The 22751-nt window shown below is 38.5% G+C and overlaps 1 protein-coding gene across 1 annotated transcript in view; it reads right to left on the bottom strand.

The window, feature by feature from the left end:
* LOC127619503 (microtubule-actin cross-linking factor 1-like) overlaps positions 1–22751 on the bottom strand; it is a 229139-nt gene that overhangs the window by 15512 nt on the left and 190876 nt on the right. Inside the window, exons 55-80 of the mRNA XM_052092341.1 lie at positions 18932–19093; positions 18669–18839; positions 17158–17324; positions 16874–17033; positions 15035–15361; positions 14477–14561; positions 14166–14392; positions 13664–13870; positions 13239–13466; positions 12811–13029; positions 12473–12676; positions 9525–9750; positions 9167–9393; positions 7738–7860; positions 7531–7632; positions 7341–7442; positions 7080–7253; positions 5546–5701; positions 5269–5466; positions 4485–4613; positions 2738–2920; positions 2472–2627; positions 2010–2216; positions 1802–1921; positions 1512–1684; positions 1224–1383 (exon numbers count right to left, since the gene is read on the bottom strand). Of these exons, the coding sequence (XP_051948301.1) occupies positions 1224–1383; positions 1512–1684; positions 1802–1921; positions 2010–2216; positions 2472–2627; positions 2738–2920; positions 4485–4613; positions 5269–5466; positions 5546–5701; positions 7080–7253; positions 7341–7442; positions 7531–7632; positions 7738–7860; positions 9167–9393; positions 9525–9750; positions 12473–12676; positions 12811–13029; positions 13239–13466; positions 13664–13870; positions 14166–14392; positions 14477–14561; positions 15035–15361; positions 16874–17033; positions 17158–17324; positions 18669–18839; positions 18932–19093 (4593 nt within the window). The remainder of the gene's footprint in view (positions 1–1223; positions 1384–1511; positions 1685–1801; positions 1922–2009; positions 2217–2471; positions 2628–2737; positions 2921–4484; positions 4614–5268; positions 5467–5545; positions 5702–7079; positions 7254–7340; positions 7443–7530; positions 7633–7737; positions 7861–9166; positions 9394–9524; positions 9751–12472; positions 12677–12810; positions 13030–13238; positions 13467–13663; positions 13871–14165; positions 14393–14476; positions 14562–15034; positions 15362–16873; positions 17034–17157; positions 17325–18668; positions 18840–18931; positions 19094–22751) is intronic.

Raw genomic sequence — 22751 nt, 5'->3', positions numbered from 1 at the left:
GCAGCTTATTGAGAGAAAGCAGTGTTCCGGTTTACGTGCACTGTATAAGCAGCATACCATTTACTCCCATATACATGCAGCTAGGTCATGTGAGCATGTATAAGGTAAGCAGCTTTCTTCACAGCAATATAATTTCCCCACAACCCTTGTGTAAATAACAAACATAGTATCTTTGAAAGACTTTATAATTGTTTCTTATGCCCTCTATCTGTTATTTACTGTACTGCAGGAGTTCCAGAAGGCTCTTGGATCCAAGCAGCCAGTGTATGACACTATCACAATTTAATTTACAAATTTAAAACCATGACTTGCACTGCACACAAATAACTAATATTATATTCTTGTTGTTTAGCCAGAGGGGAACTGGCCCTCACAGTGAGCCTGGTTTCTTATAAGGTTATTTTTAAACAACATCTAATGGAGTTTTGTGTTCCTTGCTACAGTTGCTTTAGCTTGCTCACAGTGGTTCTAAATACAATTATTATTTAATAATTTCATTTCTATACACAATTTACAGTCATATTTAATCAAACTACACAATGATCACTAAGACTCTATAGATATTACAGTTTCATTTTTTGTTAATGCATTCTTTCCTGTAAAGCTGCTTTAAAATGATGTGTGTTGTGAAAAGCACTATACAAATAAAAATGACTTGATTTTGAGTTGTTACTGAGTTTGCTTCCTTAACTTTCTATCGAGACCTGCAAAGGAATTGCACTGCAATAGTGGGGTTTCCCTCTTACTTAAAACTCTGGGATTCCCCCCATTGTAGGAGCGCATATACACGAACATGAGGGACCATCAATATTTTACATTGCCGTGTATAGATGGGTATAGTTTATAGTGTATTTGTTTTTCCCACTGTACTCCCAAAAATGTCTTTCCACTTTGTTGACTTGTTGTTGGGCTCCATTGTATGACGTTTGTTATCTGGTCTATTTGAAGCACATGCAAACTCTTCAAGAACCTGTAACAATGGCACTTATGCATTTACATGACCACATAAGCTGCATTCTTTGGGAAAAACCTGGGTGTGTTAAACCGTTTTCTTTTCATTCCTTAAACGGCGTGAGGAAATAAGCATTCTTGTTAACATGATGTTTCATAACACGGCTTTCTGCAAAAGCCCAGGACTAAACCTTTTTCTAAATTGCATGTAAACGTGGTAAATGATACCAATCTGATCTGCCTAAACAAACACTTTAAGCTGTTGTAAGTACCTTATGGGAGTCCATGAGGTTGGAAACCAGGTCCAGGTCTCCATGGACAGGCTGGTCCTCTGCAAGCTGAGGCTCCACACGATATAGCCAGTCAACAAGAGCCTGGAGAGCCTCAGCAAACTGACCTGAGAACAACAGAGCTTCCTCCAACTTGTGTTGCCTGAGGAGGAGAGAAAAATACATTTAATACAAATTAAGAAAAGATATCAAAGCAGGTTCTTGTTTTCTACTTTTACCAAAGGATGTCATTCATCAGACATATTCTAAATGAGAAAACAATGTTCTTACCTCTCCACACTCTTTCCACACACAGTGTCCCATTTGTCACGGACCTCACCCAACAAGTTGTCCAGTTTTTGTGTGTCAGCAGGTGGTAGTGTGGCCTTGTCTCTCATGGCCTTCCCAGAGCGCACTGTAGTGTCATACACTGGCTGCTTGGATCCAAGAGCCTTCTGGAACTCCTGCAGTACAGTAAATAACAGATAGAGGGCATAAGAGACAAGTATAAATGTTTTCAGCATAATTGCATGTCCTATTCACATAAAACCCCAAAGCACTTTGATGCAAGCATGGTGTACCTTATGTTTGGCAAGCTGGATTTTAATCTTGTCAGGCTCATTGGAGATTTCCAATTCAGAGTCCAGCCTGCTCTCTGCCTCCTCCAGCCAGTCCGTCAGCTTCCTCCAGGCCTCATGGAACTAGAGAAGAGAACAATGAAAAACATCAGTGACAGAGAGAGACATTAATAAAGCAATGAAGAAAGGAAGAGAGTAAACAAAACAATACCTGTTTGGCTCTCTTGCGGGCCTCATCCAAGTGCCGTCCTCTGTCCAGTGACCTATGCACCAGTTTGTCCCAACGGGCTTGTACACTGAGCAGCAAGTTCTTGATAAGAACCACGTCCTGTTTGAGACTGGCAAATCGCAGTTGAGAGCCGGCCTTCTCCAGAGCCAGAACCTGCTCTCTGTGAGTGTTCACCTCATTTACAAACACCTGAAATATATAGGGATGATGCACACTGTCAAGGACCCAAGATATACAAAATGAAATATAATACAGATTCAAAAAGGTGATTATGGATCCAATGGTAAAACCATATAGATTACCCCTTGCAGGTTTAAAAAATAAATATTTGATTTACCAGCCAGAGATTTAATCTGTATGGCAGAACTCCATTGCAACCAGATACTATAATAATCATGGATACATATAAAAAATAAAAAAAGTAAACAACATTTACTCCCCCACCTTGTGCTCATCTATCTGGAAGAGGACAGTGTCCAGAATGAGACTGGGTGGTTGAGCCATGTTGAGTGTCTGTTCTGCCTGAGTCAGCCAGTTTATAGTGTCCTGCAGGGAGGTCTGGAACCCTGTTGCCAGTGAGACGGCTTCCTCCAGTTTACCCTTTGAAGAGAGAGCGCAACAGATTGCTTTAGAATGGGAGACACAAGACGCTTCACATAATTAATTAGCACTTAATTCCAAATATTGGGATCATAAAAACATAAACTCACCCTTCTGTCATCCATTTTGGCATTGAGACTAGCCCATTTGTTCTGTAGTAGGGCCAGGTTCTGTTGTGTCTGTGTGGTTCCTGGTCCAGCATCCTCCCCCCCTCTGGCCAGCAGTATGGACTCTCCCTTGTCCAGCAGCCGATGATACTGCTCACCTCTGTGGGTCAATTGAGACTGGAGCTCCTGCAGACAAAATAGAGCAAGATAAGTGGATAAAACCTTTTCATGTACACTGTCTGATATGCTCTAATGATACAATGCAATTGAGTTATTCATCACATACAGTGCACATGTAGTATTTCCTGTCATCATCATTTATTTGTTATTTTTAGTACATTTATTTCTACAAAGATTAACTTTTAAAGTAACAAAAAAATAACAGTAACATTTTCTATAACGCCTATTATATATAATGCACTGTAAAGGCCTTATAATGCATTAGTAATGTCTCATAATACACCTAATAATATGTTTTACCTACAATAATCATAAATAATTAAATAACCACAATTATAATACATCATAATTGGTGCAGGGAAATGTAATGTGTTAATTTCTGCATTTAATAGTTTTTGTTTAACGCGTTCAAAATTTTCAAGAGATACACATGCGAGACGACTGCACATCCTAGCACAGAAACTTAATTGTGTGGTGCAGTGCACGTTTCATTACATGCAACGCATGTCCCGGGCATTATAAACACAGGAGCGGATTTACTGCATGGAGAATGGAGACTTTGCATGAACCAGGCTTGCGGGAGATATGTAAATGTGCAACTACTGTCGTCTGCAGTTTCAAAGGCAGAACCGTGAAAGAGAGACACTGCTTGTGCACGTGATAGTGTGGCCATTCAGAAAGCTGCAGACTGGTATAATAGACTGAACAGCATCCAGAGGAAATAATCATTTGAGAATTTAAACTTCAGCAAATAAAATTTAAGCTTTCAATATGTTTTATCTCTGTATATATAGTGTCTAATAATGCATTGGCAATGTACAGTACAGTTAAGTTTATCTTGCCAATAAAGCTTGATATGAATTGAATCTGCCCATTTGACCCTATTATTAAACAAAATATTTTATTTTTGCTGATGCTGTAATTAATGCGTTTTAAAAACAGCATCAGGCTTTCCTAACAGTGAGGTGCAATCTCACAGTAACACAATAACCCTTATCTGTCAGCATGTCCACTGAATTTATGGCCTGTATACATATATACTGGTTTCAAAGATAAATACCTGTAAAACTTTATCTGAAAAAAAAAAAAAAAAACCTGAACATTTGAACGTACAATTTTATATATTTTAAATAAATGATGACTAACCAATTTCTTGCAAGTTCTATAAGACAAAGTATAAATTAAATCTATTTATGATGTTTGTTGTAATGTATCATGTACCATAATTTAATTGCGATTAAAGAAAATTGTGTGATTAATTAGTTAAATGTTTATCGATTCCCAGCCCTAATTATAATACTTACCTATTCATAGTTATACTGTACTAGTTAAATTAACAAACACCCCTGAAGTTGTGTCTATGGCTATAGGAGGATGTGAGACCAAAATGTTGCAGTTTAAACAAAAATAAGCAATTCTGCAAGCTACATCAGTAAATTCTTACAATTATATGAACTGAAACGTTTAAAGTCAAAACAATTATCCATTATTTAAAATTGCTATAATATGATGTTTATTTGGTCTGCTATCTATCTGATGGACAGCCTGCAGGTGAACTGTGTAAATGTACCATGTGTTGCTGCAGCTGCTCTCTGGCAGTCTCAGGCAGGCCACCTGTGGGTTTGGCAGCAGACAGCTGACTCTCTGTGCGTCTGAGCCACTGCAGAAACTCCTCCAGCTCTCCATGGAAACCCTCAGCCTGACAAATAAACCATGCAGAGCAAAGACAATGAGCTAATTGACCTGACACCTGTACTACAATATTGAAGGGAACCACTCAAGCTGGACAGTAGCCCTACAGACTACATCTGTTTCATGGTACCTAGTTCAGTAGAATCCATTGCAAAAAAAAATGTATTTTAAGCCACTTAAAGATGTATATTCACTTGCATTTGTGTTTTTATTGGTTCATTCAATAAGAGCTCTCTGCATAATGTATTATGTAATATATAAAAGCGTTATCATCATGTGTAGATGGGGTGCAGTGTACAAAGTACAATGAATTTCTTCATTTTTCATATTACATATTAATTAAGATTCTATGTCTTTATCCCTCTCACACACACAATGCTACTTTCATAATGCTTTATTAATTAATTATTGCAAATTTACATTGAGTTCATTGTTTAGATTGCCAGTGCATGTTGGTGACATTTAAAAACATAATTTTGTTGTTTTTTGGGGGTCAAGAGTAAAAAACAATGTTGCGTGCCATCCAAACAAATTGCCAAACATAAAAAAATACACAAAGCCCTATCACTTAGTTTCCTCTTCATAAAATGTTAATGTGTTAACTACGAGAATGACTAATCACTCTAATCAGTTGACAGTCCTAATATGAATATCTACAGCACCTGTTGCAGACCAGCTTCCAGCAGTTTCTGTCTCTCATCAGTCTTGAGCAGAAGATTCTTCCAGCTGCGGTTCAGTTCATCCAACTGGTCTCTCAGGTGGTTGATCTCATCTACAGGACTGGACTCCAGCAATTCGGATCCAGCACTGTTTACTGTCTCCACAGTGGTCCGATGGGACAGCACGTCGTTTCTTAAAACCTACACAGAGAGCTTGATAAGGGGTTTGCCTAAAGAAAGATAAAGTAGAGCACATGTAAATGAAGCTGCATGTACATACGTGATGCTTAGCCAGCTCGATTTCAATGGCCTTGGGGTCAGAGCTGATAGGCCGCTGAGTGTCTAGTGTAGCGCGAGTGTGGCTGAGCCAAGACTGTAGCTCGGAGAGAGCATGCTGGAACTGACCTAAAGCCAGCAGAGCACCCTCCAGTTTGTGCTGGGGTAGAGAGAGGGGGACAAAAAGAGAGACAAAATCAAGTCAAGCTAAATAGAAAGACCTTTTCCTGTTTTACGTAACAGATTACAATGTAAACCAGGGGACTTCAACAAGGGATCCTCCAATTATTGTTTTATCTCAATCTAATTTTTGTGATATAATAAAAAAATGACTTGAACCAAAGTTAAAGAAGCTAAAGTTCAGCTAACTGTTTCCTTGTCCATCCCAGTCCTACATTAAAATATATTAAGTCAAATTAAAATGTAATGTACAAGTACATGACTCTGTTTATCAATAATATTGTTTTATTATTTTAATGGTTTTGCAATACAAGCATAATACCAAAGTATGTAAATAAGTGCTGTTAGTCACTATTTTGTTTTATTGTGATTACAGTAATCGCAAACTTTTTCGTAGTTAATTGAAATTAATCGCAAATATGAAAAATGCTGAAATTTTACTTTAAATATACTTCTATTCCTGTCAAAATGCATTTATTTTCTTCTTAGGAAATAAAACAAAACAATATGTAACAATATAATGCTTTATTAACATTTTCCACACAAAGCCTTCCACATTATTGATAGAAATGCACTAATTTAGCACTAATTTACATAACATTAAAAGTTCCAAGTCTAAGTGGGAGTTTGACTAATTGAAAGAACTAGTAGGTTGCATATTCATTAAAATGGGCATTAAAACTCTTTAACTCTCATCCTTCACAATATTAATCACCTGGCAGACTGTCAATATCTGCTTTGTTACAGCAATCGTGAAGCCATGATCATGATTTGCATCAGGGCGTCAGTGCCAGCGTCAAGCATCGGCTTTGAACTGCACATGAAATGTGCTTGCAGACAAGAACATCTCATTCTGCGTTTTGGTGTTAGTTAAGATTTGACATGGTTCTGTGGTAATTAAAATGTGCCTTACATAGGCTGAAAAATACTTGATTTCCATCACAAGTTCCAAAAAAATAACAAATAGCATTAAGAGCTCCTTCCCTATCACTTTATCACTGACACTGAACCACTGCTGTGTGTGTTCATGGTGTGTGCATCAGTGTAATGACTCCAGGCAGACCCATCACAAAGGTTGCTCCCTTTCCAACCAGTGTTTTTGCTTTATTAATAGTTATATTGCTGTATAAATGCATTAATAGTGATTTAGAAAACAAAAGCCTTTAACTTTAGATAATTGCTTGCATTAACCCATTAATTTTGACAGCTCAAATGTAAATACAATGGTACTACACACGCTATTACAGGGCAGGTTTCAAACGCAACACTCAATTTTATACAGTACGTTATATCCATACAATATAATGTCAAAAGTAGAAGTGATTGATATAATAATAAAATATTCACTCTTTCCTCACCTGTCTGTGTGTGATCTTATCCACCAGGTTGTCCCACAGGTGGCGTAGCTCAGTGAGAGGCTCCTGTATCATGTCTCTGTCTGTTTGATCAGTCACTTTCCTGAGCAGCAGTTCTCCTTGGTGGCACAGCTTCTCCATGTCAATTTGCTGCTGGTACACCTCTACTTTGTATTGCTGTTTCACGTCAAAATACAAAGGGTCAAACAAATAAATACTTTTCTCAGTATGAGTTGATCAAAGTATATAAGGGCCAATTCAGACCTTGAGCTCCTCGATCTGTTGTTTGACTGTGCTGAGGTCTGTCCCCACAGCTGGCATGTCACACAGTTTAATGACAGCATTGTCCAAGTAGTCAAACATGCCCTGGAAAGACAAAGGGGAAGGACTGTGAATAGACAGTTGACTTGACCAATCAGGGTGGAGCTGGAAGTATCAGTAGAGTGATAAAGACCTGAAGAGCATCCTGGTACTGAACAGAAGCAGTCATTGCTTCCTCCAGCCTCTCCATTCTCTCTCTCCATGTGCGGTTCAAGCCATCCCAGGCAGCATTCATCTAAAAGAGACAAAGGATCACCACATATTAACAACACATATTGTTTAAAATCGAAGTAAAATTGGGCATTCTCCTTGTGACTTTGTCATTCTTCTGTCCTCTTACCTCATCAATGGTTTTCTTGACCTCTGGTTTCTCTGTCTCTCCACAGGCAAAGATGAGATCAGCTCCCAGTGTGCGTACAATCTCCAGTTCTTCCCTCAATCCATCTGTTTCTGCCTTAATGGCCTGTGTGTGAGAGGAGAACATCATGACTCCTTGCTGACCTATGTCTTGGCACTTGTCCAACAATATTTTGTTCTATCTTCTTTAACGCTATAGTGTATATTTGTTATATTGTTAATTCCAGCTTAACATGCAATAGTTAATTCAACTCTGGGGCTTTTAGGGCTGCATCCACAAAACATTTTTTTACACTCAAATTTAAAAGTTCACCATTTACACATACTGGCGACTAATTGCAAAAAATTGGTCTTAATCTTTCAGAAGCCCCCAAATAATAATAATAATTTAAAAAAAGCATTCAAAAATAATACTGAGTATGTTTACAAACTTATGTTGAATAGATGTTTTCCCCTAATTTGTAAGCATGCAATTCTGGTTCTGTTCACTCCATCTCCCACCAAAAAGTCTTATTTTATTCCACCAGATGGTAGCAAGTACTAGAAAAAAGATTTTTTTCCCCTATCACCTTCATTCACAAAATGCCGATCTGAAATGTAGGTGGCGCTCTGAAAAATTTTAGCCCTCACAGATGAGCTGGTCCATAGACATTCAGTCCAATTTTCAGTTCATGCTTCACCCCCATTATTTCATCAAATATCTCTGAGTGAACTAGAAACTCAGTCTAGGTGTCATTAGAAAGCTGATTTTCTCCCCTTTGTGATGACATATAACACTTCACCAATTGTCAATAACATTTCCAATTATTTGTTTAGCATGCTTTTCCTGTGGACTACATATTTTGTTCTGGACATCTAAGATATAACATTGGATTATTCACACAAGCAATCTCAAAGACAAGTAACTGTCTCAGGTAAATGCAGATATAAAGTTTTTAGCTATTTGGGGCTGACAGCAGCAGTGATCAGTGCATAAAGAGATGTATTGCACCTTGTGAATCTTTTGAAAATCTTTCGAACTGGGGTACAGTACAGTCACATTCCTGAGAATGAGAGCTTTCATTTGATATATGACTTATTAATTTAAGTGCTATTTGAAAGACGTTTATACTCATATTAATATTTGTACCCCATGACCTCTAGGTGGCGTTGATTTGTTACATGAATGTTTTCAGTCCTTATTTTGTCCTTTTATGTAACAAAATGCAGAATTGACTCCTATGTATCTATGAAAAGTTATTTATGAAAAGTTCAGATTCTAAGCTTTCAAACGTTACCCCACAATCCTGAGTTTTGTATTTAGAGACTTAAAAAATGTAAGCGAAATCTTCTCACAACTTAACGCTTAACCATCAAGGAGTGTTTTTTTTTTTTTTTTACTGGAAGCACTAGGAAAACATCTTGCCACTGACCTCTGCTGCCTCTATTTGCTGTTTAATGAGTGAGGGATCCACCCCGGGATCCTCTAGCTCTTTCACAATATCCTGAGAGTCACGGAGAGTGCTCAGCAGAGCGGCCATGTCAGCCCAGAACTTTTCGGCAAGTTCCAGAACATCCTGAAGCTTTCCTTCTTTTTCCTCAGCCCTCTGCCTAATCTCATCCCATATAGAGCGCAGCCGCAAGAGTCTGGAATGCACCGCTGAGAATAGGAACAGAACACAGAATTATCAAAGCATTTATTAAGAAAATGTATCCTTCAGCAGAAGATTATATCTTAGCTAAGAATGTAATAATATAGACACCATTTATATTCAGATAAAAGATCTTTACCCTGGGCAGCAGGATCGTCATGTGGGGCACGACTGATGAGCTCTTCTCCACGAGAACACAGGGCACTAAAAGATGGCAGGAGTTTGTCCAGCTCGAGTCCTGTAGCCCTGTGATCCGCCAGTTGCTCCCGGATCTTATCCACCTCAGCTGCCACTGGAGGAGGCTGCCGCAAACGCTGGACCGCCCCCTCAAGGGTCTCCAACAGAGGGTCCATCTTATCATAAAACTGAAAGGAGAGAATGATGGACAAGGTCAGATCAAATACAGCATGTCATAAAATAAAGAAAACCCAAGCATAAGGAGGGCTGGAGAGGAGATATTTTTCCCAGACACAAATAAAAAAAAAGAAAAAAAAAAAAGAGGAAGTTGGTGCTACCTAAGGATTACTTCAAGTTCAAGGGTCTACAGCAGTGTTTGTCAATCCAGGTCTTGGTCCTATCCCCAACACTCCAGATTTTGTATGTTTCTCTTATTTGAAACACACAATTCAGGTCAATGAGTCTCTACTAATGATCTGATGAGTAGAATGAAGTGTTAGATACACTGCTTGGCCAAACAAAAAGAAGTCTCATACTCTTAAGATTTCGTTGGACCGCTGTTAGCTTTGATTACGGCATGCATTAGTCGTGGCATTGTTTCGACAACTTAATGCAACGTCACAAAATTGTTTTCTATCCAGATTTGCATTAATTTTTGGCCGAGATCTTTTATTGATGACGGGAGAGTCGAACCACTCCATAAAGTCTTCTCCAGCACATCCCAAAGACTTTCAATGGGGTTAAGGTCAGGATTCTGTGGTGGCCAATTCATCTGTGAAAATGATTCCTCATGCTCCCTGAACCTCTCTTTCACAATTTGGCACTGTCATCCTGGAATATGCTCGTGCCATCAGGGAAGAAAAAAATCCACTGATAGGATTAACCTAGTCATTCAGTACATTCAGGTAGTCAGCTGACTTCATTTTATTGCAGGAAAATGATGCGGAGCCTAGATCTGACCAAAGCAAACTGACAGTTCACTACTATCCTTCCAGATTTTAATAATGCGTTGGACAGCTCTTAACCAAATTCCAGTGACTTCAGCAATCTCCTAAGTTGTTTTCTTTGATTGACGCAGGCCAATAATTTGCCCCCTCTGAAAAACAGTATACGTCTTCTGACATGGTTGTTTAAGAAATGAGAAGCTACACACTGCATCAGTTAGGGTTAAAATAATTGTTGCCAGCTGAAACATATTAATCACTGCAATAATGATCTAATCATAGGCACACAATTATCTGCTTATTTAAATCCAAACGGCAACTTTATTTTTTTGGTGTAGTGTTGGGGGTTCTCCAGGACCTGGATTGGCAAAATTATGATCTACAGAATACACCACAGAAAAATTAAACCTTCATCCTGCATGAACACATTTGTAAAATGCTCTACATAAATAGACACAATGATAATAATGAAATAATTTTGTTGCTTTTCTATTAGGTTTAATTGTATTGGGGCTATATGTATTAGAAAGTACTTGTAGGTATTTCTAGAGGAAGCACTTCTTTGTCAAAGATGTTTACCATCTGTTAAAGACAAACATCTCAGAAGTGAAGCTAAATCCCTTTTTGTCCAAGTTGCTCTGGATAAGAATTGATGTCAACTTTATGTAAACGGAGTATCTGAGTAGGGCCACGATGGAGGTGTCAATAAAATTCTAATTCTAAGGCACACTATTTGGGAAGTAATTCAAAGGATAAAGGGAGAAGGTTTAATGTGGAATTTTGACTTCACACACCATTAAAAATGGCAAAAAGGGAAAAAAAAACAAAAAAAACATTTTGCTCATCTTCATGTATTGGACATATAACTATTAATTTACTGTCTAACAAAATAAACAATTACTGTCTAGATCAGCTGATGTGGGATTAAACTAGGTAAGGGTAAAAAAAAGGTTCCATTTCTAGTGGAGTGCTATGACATAATTCTGATGAAAGAATTCCTGATAATTCCTGCATATATCCTGATTTTCAATTCAATGTAGATGGAATAGGGGTTATCAGTGGGTGATGGTATTCTTACCTCTACCAGCTGAGGGTGTTGCAGAGAGCATTGATGATGGTGGGATGGACACACAGCACATCCAAACAGAGTGAGTGCAAACGGATGGATGGACCAATTGGACATGGAAGTGAGTGGTAGAGGGAATGAACAAGGAAAGAGTTGCAACAAGCGAGAGGGAATGCAGGAAGGAAGGTGGATAATGGACAGGGGATGTCAGAGTGACAAAGGGGAGTAAATGCAGAGACAGGTGGAGAAAGAGTACAGTAGAGTTTGGAGTGAAGGGGGAGGAGAAACAGTACCATGAGTTAATTCAACAGCATGCAACAGGCCAGCACGAAGCATCAATAACACAAACATTCAGCCAAACTGCAGTCGATGATGCCTGATGTCAGTGATATAACTGTTAAGAGAAACCTTTTGAAGACTGAATCTATCAGTTACTTAAATGGTGGATAGAGCATATTTTATTTGGTTAAACTTAAAACAGTGGAAAGTCAACATGAAACAGCGTTCACAATACATTTGACTTTTAGAATGTGTTCAATTGTTTTTGTGAAACAAAAAATTTAGGGTGGGAATTGATTTTCATCCATCAAGAATTGATTGGATCATGAAAAGTGGTCTCTATATGACAGGTGGTTAGATAGGAGTTGGTTGCTGGTTCCATTTTCTTTGGAATAACGTGCACCAAGTGTGCAGAATAAAACCAGCAGTGTGCATTAAGGGTCATTTTTGATTGCATCTTGACTAAGCATCTGCCTTACTGAAGCTGAAAGGTGTACACTATAAAACATGACAATGTTACAACATTTGTTATTATTGTGCAATTTAAAAAGTGTGTGTGCTATAACAGAATAAATCACAAGGGCAGCAGTCCAAAATACGCAAACATATTGAAGCAAATACCTGTGTGGACTGTGACATGGCTTCATCCAGTGCTGTGGCTCGACTTTTGACCTCTTCTTTGATAGTGATGTAACGTCTTTCTGCGCCATTATACCGCTGTCTCACCGTCGCCCCTTCCTGGGCACTCAGCTCTGCCAGCTGTGGGCCAATCTTTAGAAGCCTGTCTATGTGTGGCTTGTGCTCAGAAATGGACTCCCTCAGAAGCTAGAAAGACAAATATGAAACATATTGCATGGTGTCAATGTACAGTATTTAATTCCATAACTTGAATTTTGTGGCTTTTAGTCCATGCCCATTAGCTTTGATGCCATTTATATGTCTGTGTATTGCTCACTCACCCTCATTTGTTCTTGCTGTTGCCTAAGTGCCTCTGTGTCAATGGCGGGAGGGGGTAGCTGGGTAATCACTGTTTCCGTCTCACCCAGCCAGGGTTCAAGTTCCTCATACGTCTCCCAGAACCGGGCCACCAGCACCTGAGCCTGCTCCAGAGCTGAGAACCGCTCTGAATGACTCTGGTTTACTGCTTCATAAAGAGCACTTAAAGAGTCCGTCTTCACCTTTAGGAGGAAGATGAGTCTTTAAAAAAACTTAAACAATGTAGCATTGTTGTTTTTCCCAAAAAAGAGACTTAATTCATTACGGTCTAAACAACTCAAATCACTATGGAAAACACATGAATCACATCAATTAAATTTTCCTGATTTAACATTTTGCAGAAGGATTATTGCATGGCTTTTTCACCCCTCCCTTCCTCTTTGTCGCTAACCTTCAGTGCCTCTCTCTGCTGTTCACTGCAGCTCTCCAAGATGTCCTCTCGTGTCTTAAGAAGTTGGTCAATGGTATCTTTGTGACGAATGATGTCAATGTTAAAGGCTCTCTGCACCTGGAGCTGAGCCACGGTTACATCGGGCTCCAGACTGAGAGGCCCCAGAGATGTCAACTTCCTCTCCGTCTCTCCAACCCAGGTCAGCTCTGCATCCACTGCCTCCTCATACTGACAGAATAACAAACATAAATACAGTCAAAAGGAGTGTGAGAAATATTTACATACTCAAGCAGGCAACATGGACACAATGTCCTACATCTAATATTGTTCATTCATGTCAATAAATAAACACATTATAACATTAAAAACAACATAATACAAAAATATAATAAATGTTTTGAGTTGGCCAGTGTTTGTTGCAGTACCTGCTGTGACCTTTGGATGGCAGCCTGCACTGACTGCACTCTTTGTGTGATGGTCTCGTCTGCATGGCGGTAGCGCTGATTGGCATCAGCAACCAGGCGATCCAGGCCCTCTCGTGCTCGCCAGGGCACCTGATCAAGTAAGGCACTGCCCACCTCGTTGACTGTGTCCAGAACCAACCGCTTCTCAGCAGACACACATTTCAGCTCCTGAGGCAAACATACAGCTACATCTATCAAACAATTAAACAAACATAACTAGGGAAAAAACTAAATTGTAGCAAGATACATATATGTAGTGAAAACAAAAATGGTCATAGAAGGTCTAGATGACTTCTCAATTTTTAACAACATTTTTTACAGCATTGAAATATATAGTCTCACCATTTCATGTTGAAAAATATATTGATCAATACATTTTCAAACAAAGGAAAACACAGATGCCACATTTTCATGGCACTTTAACATTCTGTAAAAACAGCTAATCTAGAATAGACATCTTCACCCTTTGTCTGTCTTGATAGGCTGATGTTGTGTCTGGCTCAGTGTTGTTAAGCTCCGCCTCTACAGCATCCAACCATTGGTTGATGTCATCGTGTGCGCTGGAGAATCGTGTGGCCAACTGAAGGGCTTGTTCCAAAGTACGAAGGGCCTTGCTGCTGCCTGCTGTCATCTCTGCATAGCGGCTTTTAATGCCATCTAGCTTCTCCTGAATCAGCAGGACCTCTTCACCTGTCAGACAAATTGAAGATGATAACAATCGAGGAAGCAATTCAGTGATACATCAATGAACATAGAGGCTGGACGGTAAATTACCAGTGGTTTGTTTGAGCAGAGACTGTCCGTTCTTAATAGCCTGGTCCACTGTCTTCTTCCTGCTGATAATCTCTTCATTAAGAGCCTGTAGGGGGTGACAGTGGAAATATTAACTGGATATACTGTAAGGATGTTTTATGTATAATTGTTTTCAAAGTATAACCTAAGGTTAAATTGGGAATCTTGAAGTGGGGGATTCAAATATCTGGTGGTTATTTTGGTACCTAAAGCAAGATATGGCATTTTATGTAACTTACAAACAATAGTGCTACTGCATTTCAGTGTATGTACTGTATTTTAGAAACTTGAAATTTGGTTGCATTTTTATTTCACTGGAAAGGAGAGCAGGTTGCAGACTTGACTGGAGAAAACAGAATGGATTGACAAACAAACACATTTTTTGCCATAAGGAATGATCTGGCCCAATTTAATGCCTGGTTATTACTATGGTCTTTTGTCAGAGAGTGAGAGCTTTTTTGTGAAGAGGGATTCTTTATCTCCTTACTGACTTAAAAAATGTTGATCACCAGCTCCTATTTTGTTTTTGCAGAATCATACCAGTGTGTGTTTGTGTTGCTGTGCTAGCAGCTCCAGCTGATAACTCTGCACAGAGACCTCAGCCAGTCTCTGGGCCACCTCAGCTAGCCAGTTAAGGACTTCCACCTCTTCCTCTCCAAATAGTTGTGCATTAGCCAAGGCCTGCTCCAGCATTGCCTCCCTCCGATTGCACCAGTCACGCAGCTCTGTGTGTCCATTGCGCACAGCGGCCACACGCTCACCTAGCCAATTGCGATCAGCCGCACAGCTGAGCGGGTACAGTGATTGGCTGAGAGTCTCAAGGTGGTCAACCTTTTTCTCTCGAGAGGACATCTCCTCTTGGAGAACCTGGGATTATAACCCAGGGTAAAGAGGAGAGGAGAAAGTAATGGCATGAGTAGAAGAGGGAAAACAGAAACAAAAGGCAAACATAAACATAAATGCCAGATAAAGAATGATAACAAATCATAATTAAAGTTGCACTCAGTATTTTTTGTTCATGTTGCACTGGCCAATACAGCAGTCATCTTGAACTTACACTCACTGAGAACTTTAATAGGAACACCTATATACCTACTTATTCATGCAATTATCTAATCAGTCACTCATGTGCAGGGACGGATTATGACTTGCAAAGGCCTTGGGGCCAATCCAAGGGCCCCCACTCCACCAAAACGTTTTTGAGGGGTTGTCAAGCGGGGGGGAATCACCAAACTAGATCGCGCCACCTTAAAGCACAAGTGCACCCCTGGGCAGTCAAGGGTCCGCTGGTAGTCAAAGGCCCCTGGGCACTGGCCCCATTGGCCAGTCACTAATCCGTCCCTGCTCATGTGGCAGCAGTGCAAGGCATAAAATCATGCAGATATGGGTCAGGAGCTTCAGTTAATGTTCACATCAACCATCAGAGTGGGGAAAAATCTCAGTGATTTCGACCATGGCATGATTGTTGGCGCCAGAAGGGCTGGTATGAGTTTGAGTATTTCTGTAACTGCTGATCTCGTGGAATTTTCAAGCACAACAGTCTCTAGATTAGCGTTTATTCAGAATGGTGCCAAAAACAAAAAACATCCAGTGAGTGGCAGTTCTGCGGATTTAAACTCCATGTTGATGAGAGAGGTCAACGAAGAATGGCCAGAATGGTACGAGCTGACAGAAAGGCTACAGTAACTCAGATAACCTCTCTGTACAATTGTAGTGAGCAGAATTGCATCTCAGAATGCACAACACATCGAACCTTGAGGCAGATGCTTTACAACAGCAGAAGACCACATCAAGCACTTTATTAGTTCCTAATAAAATGCTCAGTGAGTGTATATTATACATAATATATATCTAGTGCACTACTCGCAGCAAGCCATGATTAATTTATTGCAAAAGCTGAAGTGTCTAATAATAGGGGGTTATCAAGATAAAGTAGTATTCCGCTTGCCATGTGAGTGCTTTTCAAAAGTATTAGGGGTGTGTTAGGGGTAAAACTTTTTACTGAGCACAAAATACTGAGTGCATCTGTAATGAATGTGAATGAAAAAAAAAAAATGTGCATCAACATAAGATGAGATAAAACACAACCATAAAAAAGAAAAGAAAATTATGATGTAATCAATCATACTGCAAAATGAAAAGGATGTGAGCAGGGCTACAACCAGAGGCCTGCATTTCTTGCTTTCTTTGATAATAATTGCAACCACAGGAGACAGACAGTTTATTCCAATCAGTTTTTTTGTCTATTCATTTCTAATTGAATTCTCAACACTTTGCAAATTGCTTGCTAAAATGACTCAAATCTCAACTCCATTCCAAGCAGTGGCAGTCATTTCTTCTGAAAAGTGCCAAACCTCTCAAATTTAACGTATACTTTACCTTGTGCCTTACAATCTGCTGTGAGATTTTGGAAGTCTGGGTTCCCATTGGTTCAGCAGAGCTCAGACGTCTCTCTGCAGCACTCAACCACTCCCCAAGTGGCTCCATAGCCTCATGGAACTGCAGAGCCAACACCTGCAGCTCCTCCAGTTGTCGTTGCCTGAGGAGATGAGGTAATGAGGAAATCTCTGTTATATTTTTATGACTACACTGCATTTATGGCATTGTAAAGCAACATGAAGTAGTTTTAGGCTTGCGTTTCGATGTCTGATTATTGAGTTTACCTGGCACTGGCCTTTTCCAACAGGTTTGTCCATCTCTCTCCGAGGCTCTTTAGTTGTCTCTGGATTTTGTCTCTGTCTTGTGTCTCTGCCGTTGCAGCGATACGCTCTCCTTCTGCCCTGATCATCTCTACTGTCCCACGGCGGTCATCCAGCAACCGCTGAAGCAGCTGAGAACACAATAAATATGGCATCTCTGTTAGATAACATAAATTAGCTAGGATGATAAAATAGTTTAATCAACTAAAGAAGTCTTTGAACAAAATTAACTTTCAATTATTAACTTTTAATACTCTAGGAGGTCCACAAACTATTGTTTGAGCTAAAAAAAATACAAATAAAAATCTAACATTTAGAATTTTTGTAAAAAAAAAAAAAAAAAAAAAGTAAATGTGTTAAAAAAAATCACATAATATTAGTTAACTTCAACCAAAGTTAATGGTAAGAAGCTTAAGTTCAGCTTAATGTTTCACTGTACCTCCAACATTGTATTCAGTAAAATTAAAATGTAATTTGCAATGTAGGCATCATAAAATATGTAAGTATATTCAGGGTTGGGAGGGTTACTTTTAAAATGTATTCCAGTACAGATTACAGAATACATGGTGTAAAATGTAATATATAATGTATTCCAATAGATTACACAAGGTCAGTAACATATTCTAAATACTTTGGATTACTTCTTCAGCACTGGTCGATTTTTTCACTTGTTTTGACAAAACAAACTCTGTCAGTACAGTAAGACAAAATACACATGTTAAAAATACATTCTCATAAATATCTTATGCAGTGTTGTTTCTAAAACAAGATAAATGTAACTGAACTTGTTTTAAGGATTTTAATATATTTTTTACAGGAAAACAATACAAAAATTATTATCAAGAATATGATTTTTGCCCTAATATCTTACTAGAAAAAATAAATTATGATCTAATGTTAATTTTCTTGATGAAAAATATGATTGTGTCTGGTAACATGTGCATGTAAAATGGCTAGAAATAGCATTTTAGCTTAGCATAAAGCTGACAATTTACACAAGGTTTATTTCTATTTCATCTGCTCAAAACTTACTTCAAACTTATTTCTCTGTCTGCTCGTATGAATGAAACACATCATAAGAAAGTGTTTCACCTCTGTTCAAATGCACTTTGATCGCATCATTTATATGTATAAATGTTTTACATCTGAAAGGACTAAATATTAAATGAAACAAATGACAATAAAATGCAAAGTAATCTCTTCAGTAATCGAAATACTTTTTGAATGTAACTATTCAAAATTATTTAAATTTTAACTGTAGTGGAATACAGTTACTTTTATTTTGTATTTTAAATACGTATTCCCGTTACATGTATTTTGTTACTCCCCAACCCGGAGTATATTAATGTGCTACTATATCTACATTATTCTAGGCAAAAATGAAACACTCAATATTATACAATACTGTATGTAACTGGGTCCCTGTTTGGCCTAAAGAAGACAAGTTTTTAAAATAATTGAATGTTTATCCTTGCCTTCTGCTCCTGAATTTGTGCCTTGACCACACGGTACTCAGCGGACGGAGGTTTCTGATTGGCTATGAGATCCTCTGTGTCACTCAGCCAGCTTAAAAGTGGCTCCAGGGCATCTTGGAACTTCCCACAGTGCAACAGAGCCTCTTGCAGTTGTGCAATTCTTTCAGCAACCTGTAAATAAAAATGAAAAAAAAAAAAGTACATTAAAAATGATTATTACTCTCAATACACCAAAAAGAGGGATAAATGGATGCAAAGCTTACCCTCTTGTTGAGGGAGTTCCAACGCAGGTTGGTGGTTTCCAGGTCATGCTCCAGGGCCTGAGTGTCTGTGTGTTTGGCTGCACTCTGAATAAGTCCCTGACCCACAGCGTTGACATGCTGGAGTTTTGGTTGGATGCCATCCACTTGTTCCCTTTCCTCAGCCTAAAAGAGAGTGATACAAACAAAGAACAAATGGTTTGATTAGTTTATAAACAACACACTTGTGACTATGTGACTGGATATATGATAGAATGTGTACGAACAGGTCAAGGCTGCACAAACATAACAACAAGATAATTGTGGCAGCATAGCCATTTATAATTTGGAAAGCAGTTTTCAGCCCCCACACAATGAAATCAAATATAGGGCCTTGGCAATAGCACTGCGCATCTCTATTCCTCCAAGAGTCCAACACAACAGCGTTCCATCAAAATGGTGCTGTTCTCATGACAGAGCCAGTGGTGCTTGACTCAAAACCAGTGCCACTGACTTGAGAACCAAACGATGATGTAACGGACTACGTTACTACAGTCTACAGTTTTTGAGTCTTATGAGGTTAAAAACACATTTTAATATCCAAAGCAATTTTAACAGTGAATAAGTAATAACATTGAAATAACTGGATTTTTCGCTTATTCTAAAACCCCAGCATTCATCGTGTGTAAATGCGTGAGTACTTGGTGTGTCAGTGTGTGTTCATTGTTTGCAGCTGCATTGTGGCAAGGGGCTTCATTACTGCATTAAACAGGATGTCTGTCAGCCTTAAAACAATGAACCACAGCCTCGACCTGCTCCACCCTCTCATCAACATCATGTGTTAATGTGAGTGCATACGCGACTGCACAGCGAAGAGAGTGTTTGTTCCCCTTTTGTCTTTCTATATCCTGTCTAACATTATCCTGAATCCATCATCTAGGCCTTCTCCTCCTCCTTCGACTCCTTGGTGTGTCCACTTGGAGCCATTTCCTATTTTTAATCCTGATATTTCATCACATGTGGCACTTTGCACCCACCAGCAAAGACATAACTCCAATTATCTGTGGCAGATCTACCACATCATGAGGCCAAACCAAGAGAAAGTTACATATAATAAAGACAATAATAAATCTACATGTTTGCTCATATGACTTACAAAAAACAACAAGAAGAGAGGGAAATTAGTTTGTTGGAACCAAGGATGTCACAAGACCTGAGCTGAAAAGGACTGTAGCCCTGAATCTTTTCTGGACTGCCCCAAATGTTTTAGAGTCACAACAGTGAAGAAGGTATATTCATTTTGACATATTTTTTAAGATTATTAATAGACAAAAGTTACATAAGATAACCATTCTCAACATTCATAACATTACTTATAAACATAAACATCCTGGCATAGGATTTTTACAGTTGCACAGGATTGTGCCCACTCTCAGATAACGCTCAGCAGCCCCTCTCTTTGAAAATTGTCTTATGTCTTCCCATTGAAAAAGTCACCTGACCTGCTAGAAGCCATGTTAATGCTGTAAAGTTAAAGTTGATCAAAATCACAGAATAAAATGCATCCCAGTTCCAAATATGCATCCATTGACTTACAGTTGGATTTTTACTTGGTCTATCAGGGGCGAAAATTTCATAAAAATTTTGGGGGGGGACAATAAACATAACAATTCTCAAGAGCCATTTTTGAAGGGGACACCAAGGTTTTTTTTGTTGTTGTCCCGTTTGCATTTGTATTATTTTATTTCTTAAACAATTATTTTAAGAATATATCATTATGTTATTTACAATACACATATTTTAATGATATTTTAGGGGGGGACAACCCTCAGATAGGGGGGTCCTGATTCCCCCGACCCCCCCGCGATTTCCGCCTATGTGGTCTATAAAAGTATATACTTATTATATATTTGTCTGCGATTCGAGCTGGAGACCTTTGTCAAACACATTTACTATCCTTCCTCTGTACTATATATCAACTGTATATAAATGTACAAATTTATTATTTCCATTTTCTTTATGATACAGCCATAATGGGTTAACCTCTGGATGTAAATTTTATCTAACAACGTCCCTTGTTGAATCACTAAAATGTAAGACTGAAAGATGCACCATCAACATCTAAGTAGGATGTGGCTATACATATCCATACAACAAAAGAAAAAGGTCAGAGCAAAATAACTAAACAACCTTTTTTCTCCCTCTCTTTTTCTTGGTGGACAAGTGTTTGACTGTGATGCAGGGCTCTGGAAAATATCTAGGATTCCTTTCATTCCATTTAAACACTCTCAACCAATCTGGCCAGCACGCAAGTCAGACACACGGCTGCTTCACACTTATCTCTCCAGCTCTCACTGTTTCTTTTGTATCCAAACTTTAAACTCTTTTGTTTCTCACTTGAACCCCCACAGATGACTTTAAGCTTCTGGCAGCTTTCCATGCTGCCGCCAACCCACAACATCAATGCCATTGGATATAACCAATCAAAACCAAAACTCCACACTGCCAAACCGGGTATGCCCATATTTGAGTAAAGAAAAACTACAATTTCTGACTTAAAGTAAACTGCTATATTCCTGACACAATGTGCAGATCATTTGAGTTTTCTGGAACTTTTTTTGTAACTGAAAACTTTGTGACTGTGAATCATGTTTTAAGTTATCAGACAAACATACACTATCAGTTAGAAATGTAACACCCCAATTAATTAATGTCTTTCATAATCACAAAAATCTACTGATCTAAAGGCATATGCTTTCATGTTTAAAATTAGTTTTGGTCTTTGTTTTGGTCTTAACATCATTCTTATGCTTTCATTTTATATATTCATGAGTAGGTGTTACTTGTATTGTATTTGTATTTGTTGTTGAGTGGAAATACATGTATGCTACATATAAGCATGTAATTCTAGACATAACGTAGGCTATACATGTCTTGAATGATTTCATGAAGACTATAAAAGTCTATACAAGACATACTGAATTTTATAAGAGCTATAAAAGGTCTAAAAATGGAAGAAAAAAAAAAATAAATGGCAATATAGATAAGCTTCAAGGAAAGTAACCTAAGGGTCAAAAGAATATTCTGGATATACCAGGATTCAATAAGAGTTAAGGCACATGAATACAATTTCTTTCAAATCAATGACAACATGGACTTTAGCAACTGTCTTGTGCTTCATATAGCTTTCCAATCTCTCTCCATTCCTACACTTCCTGTCTTTGCTTTCGCCTCCTGCTTTCTTCCTGTCTCTCAGCCTCATCTTAAAACTTGCCTCCTTTTTGGTGCACTTCGAATGACTCCATTTTATCTGGATATATATTCTAACAAGGAACTAATTTATGTCGTTCCATTGGAAAAAGAGGTTAAATTATAACCAGTTGAATTCACAGCATATGTGACTGTTTTTTATGGTCTTCACTGTGCCGACAGGCCTAAAGGATTTGATTAAGCTCTCTTTTGTTTGCAACAGTCTTTTATCACAGGTGTTTCCTGCATACTGTCTTTCACTGACACGATTATCTACACAATCAAATATGCCTGCTGTTACCCTACACCATAATATCAGTTCTCATCACTCCCTCTCTGATTGCTCTTCCCTCTCCACTGTGTATGTCAAATATTGTGTCTGTTTACTTGACTGTCCCTGAAACTCTCTTTTATAAAAATTATTCAAGTCTAGAGGTGCATCCCAAACTGTACACTTCTGCACTATTCTACATCATTCTGAAGTTCAAGTAGTGTGAGTAGTATGTTCTAGTATGCACTGAAAATGCAACAAAAAGAAGTGCACTTCGAATACCTTGATTATGTACTTCAACCACCAAAACAGAGTGTGGAATGT

The sequence above is a fragment of the Xyrauchen texanus genome, chromosome 26, assembly GCF_025860055.1.
Source record: "Xyrauchen texanus isolate HMW12.3.18 chromosome 26, RBS_HiC_50CHRs, whole genome shotgun sequence".
Lineage (NCBI taxonomy): Eukaryota > Metazoa > Chordata > Actinopteri > Cypriniformes > Catostomidae > Xyrauchen > Xyrauchen texanus.
The sequence above is the reverse complement of the archived record's forward strand: the minus strand, read 5'-3'. Positions and strand labels throughout refer to the sequence as shown.